Here is a 6,932-nt window from a genome sequence, read left to right on the forward strand (position 1 = left end):
ATGGAGAGGCTCAGGGGCATGGGGGGCAGGGGGGGCGGAGGGGGGGGCGCTTTTTGGGAGATTCCTTCTGTATAAATCTCATTCAAACATGTCATTTGGAGAAAGAACTTCTGAATTTGTAATTTGGGGAGTTTATATGTATTAGGATTTTTTTGACTTAGTAATAAGAAAGGAGAGTACAAAATAAAGGCTTCTTTCTTCAGGGTCCAGGGAAAGGCAGAATCATTGGTGCCGGAACGTTTTTAAGAGTCTGTCACTCATGAGCGTGGTCCAGAGCTCAGTGCACGTTGATAAGAAATAGGGGCTACATCCCTTGCCTCAGGCAGTTTCTAGTCTTCTGAGGGTCAGAACCCAGTTGAATGCAGTAGTGGAAGAGCGAGTTAGAGAAGATCAAATTAATGAACACAAATACAGTGCAAACTCAGTAACATGCAATAGAAACAAAATATACTGATATGAAGAGGTAGCACATCCCAGTGAGCTGAGTTAGGGACACTTGGGGGAAGTGATTTCTTATTTTGAAGAAAACAATGTGTTAGCAATGCCTAAAAGACATTCTCAGAAGGAAAATTTTAAAGGCATTCTCAGTGAAGCAGACACATCCAGTTCTTGCCCGATTCTGTGTTTTCATCTTCATAGAAGTTTTCCTCTCAGCCCCTTGTCTCCTCTCGTCCCCTTGTCTCCAGTCAGTTTGCTCCTAAGGCCCGAGCTTCCCTTTCCTGTCTTAAGCCAAGAGTGCCAGGTGTTTCGGCCCATCTGACAACTTTTCTTCCCCTCAGATCCAAGGCTGGTGATATTAAATGTCACCAGCACCTCTTGACAGATGTCCACCTTCTTCATACCAGTCACACCCCAGTGATTTCCCTGGGAAGAGGCACGGGCCTCCCTCTCTCCCCCAGGGCTGCCCGGACACAGTTGGGTGATTGTCCTCAGATGTCCCCCTGTGCCCTGGAGCGCAGGCTGCTCACGAGTTCCTTACCCGTGGACGAGAGCTCCAGCCTTCAGATGGCCAATGGCCACTGAGCAGCTGATTCTGACTCTCAGGAGCCTGATAAAAGTCCCACGGTTACATGATGAAAAAGAGTTTTGGAAATCTCAATTTAGGGGGGAAACAAACCTATCTGAATAGATATCTGTCAGAGCAGATGGCTCCAAAGGGATCCTAATAGCTTCATGGGGAGACCTGCATTTCCAAGGAGTCCCCTTTGCTGAGCCATGTGTCCTCGTAGGGGCCAAATCCCTGGAAGGAAGGAGCTGCTGCTTAGAGGCATGTGTCTACGGGTGGCCATCGCTGTTGGGGTGTCTTTCTCTAACTCACCCACCCAGAGGGACAGCTTTGTCTCACTTGCCCAGAGGCCTTCTTCTCTAGCTATGGCTCTGTTGCTTCCCTGCCGTGTAAAACTTGAAGACCCGTGTTAAGCATTACAATTTAGATAAAAATCTTTCCTCTTCTTCTTGCAGATCTGTGGCTGTGCTAACTGAGTGCATGAGGAACAAGACCCTGGCCAAGTTCTTCAGGGAACGTCAGGAAACTCTGAAACACTCACTGCCTCTGGGGTCCTATCTCTTGAAACCAGTTCAGCGGATTCTCAAGTATCACCTCCTTTTGCACGTAAGTTTCGGCCTGCACTCGAGTTCGTCCCAGAGGATGGGGATTTGTGTGTGTGTGTTAGATTTAGGGGGGAAAACATCAGAAAAGGCTGGGACATATGGAAACGTTTTCCACACTCATACTTTACAACTGACTAATCTGCTTTGAGGAATTAGAGATATTTATGTTCGAGGCCTGCCGGCCCATTGACAGCAGCTCAGTACAGATTCATTGCGGTTCTGATCTGCCGGGGCTCAGGAGCACCTCACGCTGGCAGTGACGGTTCCAGGCAGGGAGCGATCATCTTAATGAAAAACAGGTTTCTTGTGTTTTATTTTACTTCCTTGAGCCCAGATTCAGTAGGCAATGGGGAGGGAGAGCGATTGGTCTCAGATCGGCTTTTGTATGAGAAGGAGCAGGGGCTGAAAGGGGAGAAGACAGGTGAGCAGTGTGATGAACGATCTTTGGGCTGGGCTTCGCATCACTTCAGGGTATCTTTTCTTTACATCATTTCCCATGATTTGGACAAAATTCAAGGAAGCTTTAGAAACAAAGGTAGACGTAGCACTCATATTCTCACTTCTTATCTAAGGACGTTGATAGAAATGGACAAAAGTTGTGTTGAAAATAACTTTTGTGCTGTAGGTAGAATTGGATTGCCGGTGCAATAGGGGAAAGACAGTGTGCCCAGTGGTTAGGGGCTGGCTCGGGGGCGAGACTGCCTGGGTTCCCATCCTATACATCGCCCATGTGCACTGTGGCTCACAGGCAATCAGTAAAAATAAGTTATTATTGGTATTGTATTATTTTTGTCCTACATTAAAATTTTTTCTTAGGAAGATTTTAATTCAGAGTTCCTCTCCATATCAACATGTCTGCAATTTGTATGTATCTCTTTTTAAGTGATTCCAGGCTTGCTCAATTCACACACCTAACATTTTAAGAACCCTTATGTTCCTTCTTTACCAGGACTGCCTCAATTTAGTCTGTTTGCCTGGGTGGCTCATCTTTGAAGAATATCGTGTCCTGTGAAGCCACATCAGGGAAAGTACTTTAATTGTCAAATTGATGCTAACTTCTTAGATTAGTGGGATTTCAACATGTGAATTTGGGGGGAGACACAGACATTCAGTCCATAACAGCTGGTAATGAATAAAAAAGGGAAGAACAGTGGTTAGATTATTTGAAAACTAACTTCTGGTGGCCTTTGAAGTATTTTTGCTTTTATTGTTTATTTGAGAGTGTTCTTTCTGTGTCATTCACATCACTTCAAAGTTGTGTAGCCATCCGTGAAGATCCCACAAGAATACGCACTGTCCTCCGGAGACTGTTGTTGATGAACAGATTGCCTCTTGGACTAAAAGAAGAAATTTGTTTGTTGTTGTTTTTTTTAACTTCGCTGTTGATGTTGAGCTTACCTGGGAGTTGTTAGTTTGGAGATACAGTTTTAAAGGACCTTTCTGAGTCTGGAAGGGAAATGTAAAGCCCTTTCCAGTTTCTAACTAAATGGAAAACTTAAATACTCCGTAAAAGTAGAGATTTTATAAGTTATACCGTAAGATTCAACCTCCACCCGTTAGCTTAATGAATATGCATGACGAATGCCATGGAAATGATCTAATGGACTAGACCAGCCGTGGGCAAACTACGGCCCGCGGGCCGGATCCGGCCCGTTTGAAATGAATAAAACTAAAAAATAAAAAAAAATAAAAAAAAAGACCGTACCCTTTTATGTAATGATGTTTACTTTGAATTTATATTAGTTCACACAAACACTCCATCCATGCTTTTGTTCCGGCCCTCCGGTCCAGTTTAAGAACCCACTGTGGCCCTCGAGTCAAAAAGTTTGCCCACCCCTGAACTAGACTGTCTTCTTATGTTTTACATATTTATATAGGGTTACTGTTATTTTTGTTTTAAGAAGATACAGCTTAATTTAATGAGCCTTTATTGGCCACCCCGCTCTCTGGTAGGCCTTGTTGAGAAGATAAAGGACAAAAGGAACTATGCCGTCATTCCTGGCTTTACACGCTTAGGAATTCTAGGGGCATGTGTCTTATGTGCTGGGAAAAATTGGCGCAGAGATTGTGTCCTTTCCCATCTTCCTGGCATTGTGGACCCCAGTGCTAAGCTCAGTGCTGACCATCAGAGCATGTATTTGAACCAGGAGGTCCTCCTCAGCACTCTGAAGGATTGTCTTTGGTGAACTTCATTTGGGCTTTAAAGCCTTGACTACATGAAAGTGCACTTGCTATAGAAGTGGTGTGTTGTTGTTGTTTTTTAAAGATAATGTCCACTGTATTTTCGAATCCGTTACGTATTAAGTCCTGTTACTTTCTCTGGGAGAAAAGTAATTAGTATGTTTTCCATGTAAGAGTGAGAACTATATCACATTGGCCACCAGGAAGCTCTGAAATTTCCAACTATAATGTCAGCTCTCATATCTATTGTAATCACTAAAATATCTCTATGAGATTTGATGGCCTGTGTACATCTTTTGTTTTATCTTGTTTGTCATGACATTTTAATCCACTTCTGTTTTCCCAGCTCCATTTTCTTTCCTGTCTTACCATTTTGTTGTAGGTATTTCTGGTAAGTTATCTCAAAATCTTAAAGAATGATGTCACATGTGAATAAATAAGCAAAAATAAAATATGAGGAACTAATCATAGAGGTACCATTTGTATCCTTGACAAAATGGGAAACTTTGAAAAATAACGAATTTGAGGTTTGTTTGTCTTTAAGGAAATAGAAAATCACCTCGACAAGGACACAGAAGGCTACGACGTGGTGCTGGATGCGATAGACACGATGCAGCGCGTCGCCTGGCACATCAACGACATGAAGCGGAAACATGAGCACGCAGTCCGGTTACAGGTGAGCCCTCGAGAGGGAGGTGCTGCAGGTGCGCTGACTTCTCATCGTTTTCTCAATCAGATATTAAGGCTGCTCACGTATTGCCCGTCATTCATGGTCTTCATCGGAGTTCTTCCTGAAGAAAGATCGGGACACCGATAATGCTGATCATTGTGTATTTAGGAGAAAGTCCCTTGGGAACTTTCAGATTAATAGTCTGCTTATAGCCCCTTCCATGATCGAAGTGAAAAATTTGAGTCTCCTGAGGCCTTATCTTATGTTCATTACAAAGAAATAATTCTAGTTGAAAGCACCTTTCTCCAAGCTGTTAAAGGAGTTTGCAACTTCTATTCCTCTGTCACTAGTTCATGCAGAGCCCTGAGGTGGTGTGTGTGGTATTGGGACAGGGGACTCAGAGCAAGGAGAGCGAAGTCTGGAGCCAGGTCCTTTGTAATTTCATTTGGGATGAGACCCACGGCTTTACCTTAGATTCCTCATTTTTATAAATGAGACAGACGAGCGTTTGCTAAGGTTCCTTCCAGCACCAAAATGTTGAGCCCCGAACCCCTGAAAACTTTTAATAGGTGCTAAGCCAGTGGTCACATCCTGGATACCTCAAAAGATGTCCTATTTTTAAAAAGAAGGTCGTGTGGGCCCAGAGGGAGTCTCAGGCTCTGGGGTATCCCTGGATGAGGCATAAAAGCCCAGAGTGGCTCCATGTTCTCAGCACATCTGTGCCGGACTCCGGAAAATAAAATACATTATTTGGCCCGTAAGTCTGAACAGAATTCTAGGTTTCATCGATAGGCAGCCAGAGTGTGGTGTGTGCAACTGACTATCAAAAATCAAAGGAAGGCGAGAGCCTAAGCCTCCAGGCCCTGTCTGGCTTTTGTGGCAGTAAGAAAGGCTTAATGCTTCGTCATTCAGATGTTTTGTGGATGTAATGTCAGGCATAACATCTATTGCGTTTCCCAAAATGGTTAAATGACTGGTTCTTCGTGGCTTATGAATCTGTTTGGCATTCTGAAGACACTGCTGCTCAGTCTGTGGCTCAGTCTTACCTCCATTCCTCTCCATTTCCACTTTCACCCCAAAGATGTTTCGGGTTTCTTGTGTGCTGCCTAATTAGATGCTGTTTGTGGACATTTTCATCTTTCAAAGTAATAAAATCAACTTCATTAAAAAAGGTTGATAAGGATGTACAGTAAATCCCAAATAAACGTCAAAGTCATGTTGTCAGTTTATATTCAGCAAGTTCCATTCAAAACAAAGAGACGAAAAAATGTTCATTTTTTTTCCCCAAGTAAATGGGATGAATACCAGGAAGTTTCTGAGAAGATGGGTCTTGTACGATTTTCCATGGACTTTACTAGTAGCTTTGAGTTTCTGATATGTGGTAGGGTCTCCCGTTTCTGGGAGAGGATTTCCAAGTCAATAGCTCAGAAGAGTTTTGTCCAGAGAATAGAGGGTGAGAACATCAGGGAGGGATGCCTATCTGAGAAGGTCTCATACCAATGGCTCTTTATGTAGCTTCTGAAAGACATAACTGCTGCCGCCAGCCATAGAAGGGGGGTATCTAGAAATGGAAATAAGTAATTGGCAAGTCAGCAACAACTTGCTTCATTTCTGCGAACCCTTAAGTGACACCACCCATAAATGTAGACTCATGTCATGGATCATTACACACTGTTAGACGCAACATAGATATTTAGATGCCATTCTTGAGGCTCAAGAAATGGGTCACTGTGCCCTCGCTGCCTTGCCTGCCCACCTCCTGTTTAATCACGTGGGACATTGACCTTTTTGCAGGAGATACAGAGCTTGCTCACTAACTGGAAGGGGCCAGACCTAACCAGCTACGGGGAACTGGTGCTCGAAGGAACCTTCCGCATCCAGCGGGCCAAGAACGAAAGGACCCTCTTCCTCTTTGACAAGCTGCTTCTCATCACGAAGAAGAGAGACGACACGTTTACGTACAAAGCTCACATCCCGGTAGGTCTGCATGTGGGTCACGGGCGAGGACTTGAGTGGCTGGCCCGTTCTCTTCCACGCGTGCTCACCCGTCTCGCTCTCCCGCTCAGTGTGGCAACCTCATGCTCGTGGAAGTGATCCCCAAGGAGCCGCTCAGCTTCAGCGTCTTCCACTACAAGAACCCCAAGCTGCAGCACACCGTCCAGGTAACAGCAGCGCCCTCCCCTCCCTGCCAGGCCCGCCCTGCACCCTGGGCGCCCTGCGCCAGGCAGCCCTTCTCCGGCCTCTGGCCACGGGGTGTGTTTTGCATCTTGTCGGAGGGTGAGAGGAGGGTCTGAGTCTGGTCTGTGGTGGCGGCGGGAGTTGTGTGACTGCCCCAATCTCCCGTAGGCCAAGTCGCAGCAGGACAAACGGCTGTGGGTTCTGCACCTGAAGAGACTGATCCTGGAGAATCACGCGGCCAAGATCCCAGCGAAGGTGAGACAATGAGGCCAACAAACAGTAAGGTGTAAAG

At 45.1% G+C, this 6,932-nt stretch overlaps 1 protein-coding gene across 6 annotated transcripts in view; it reads left to right on the forward strand.

Moving 5' to 3' along the window:
• Window positions 1–6,932, forward strand: part of PLEKHG1 (pleckstrin homology domain containing, family G (with RhoGef domain) member 1) — a 189,980-nt gene that overhangs the window by 158,624 nt on the left and 24,424 nt on the right. For all 6 annotated transcript variants that reach the window (XM_005884706.2, XM_014532127.1, XM_014532126.1 and 3 more), the window contains 5 exons: window positions 1,462–1,612; window positions 4,337–4,468; window positions 6,257–6,439; window positions 6,529–6,624; window positions 6,809–6,895. In XM_005884706.2, coding sequence (XP_005884768.1) covers window positions 1,462–1,612; window positions 4,337–4,468; window positions 6,257–6,439; window positions 6,529–6,624; window positions 6,809–6,895 — 649 coding nt within the window. The remainder of the gene's footprint in view (window positions 1–1,461; window positions 1,613–4,336; window positions 4,469–6,256; window positions 6,440–6,528; window positions 6,625–6,808; window positions 6,896–6,932) is intronic.

The sequence above is a fragment of the Myotis brandtii genome, unplaced genomic scaffold (assembly GCF_000412655.1).
Source record: "Myotis brandtii unplaced genomic scaffold, ASM41265v1 scaffold847, whole genome shotgun sequence".
Classification (NCBI taxonomy): Eukaryota; Metazoa; Chordata; class Mammalia; order Chiroptera; family Vespertilionidae; genus Myotis; species Myotis brandtii.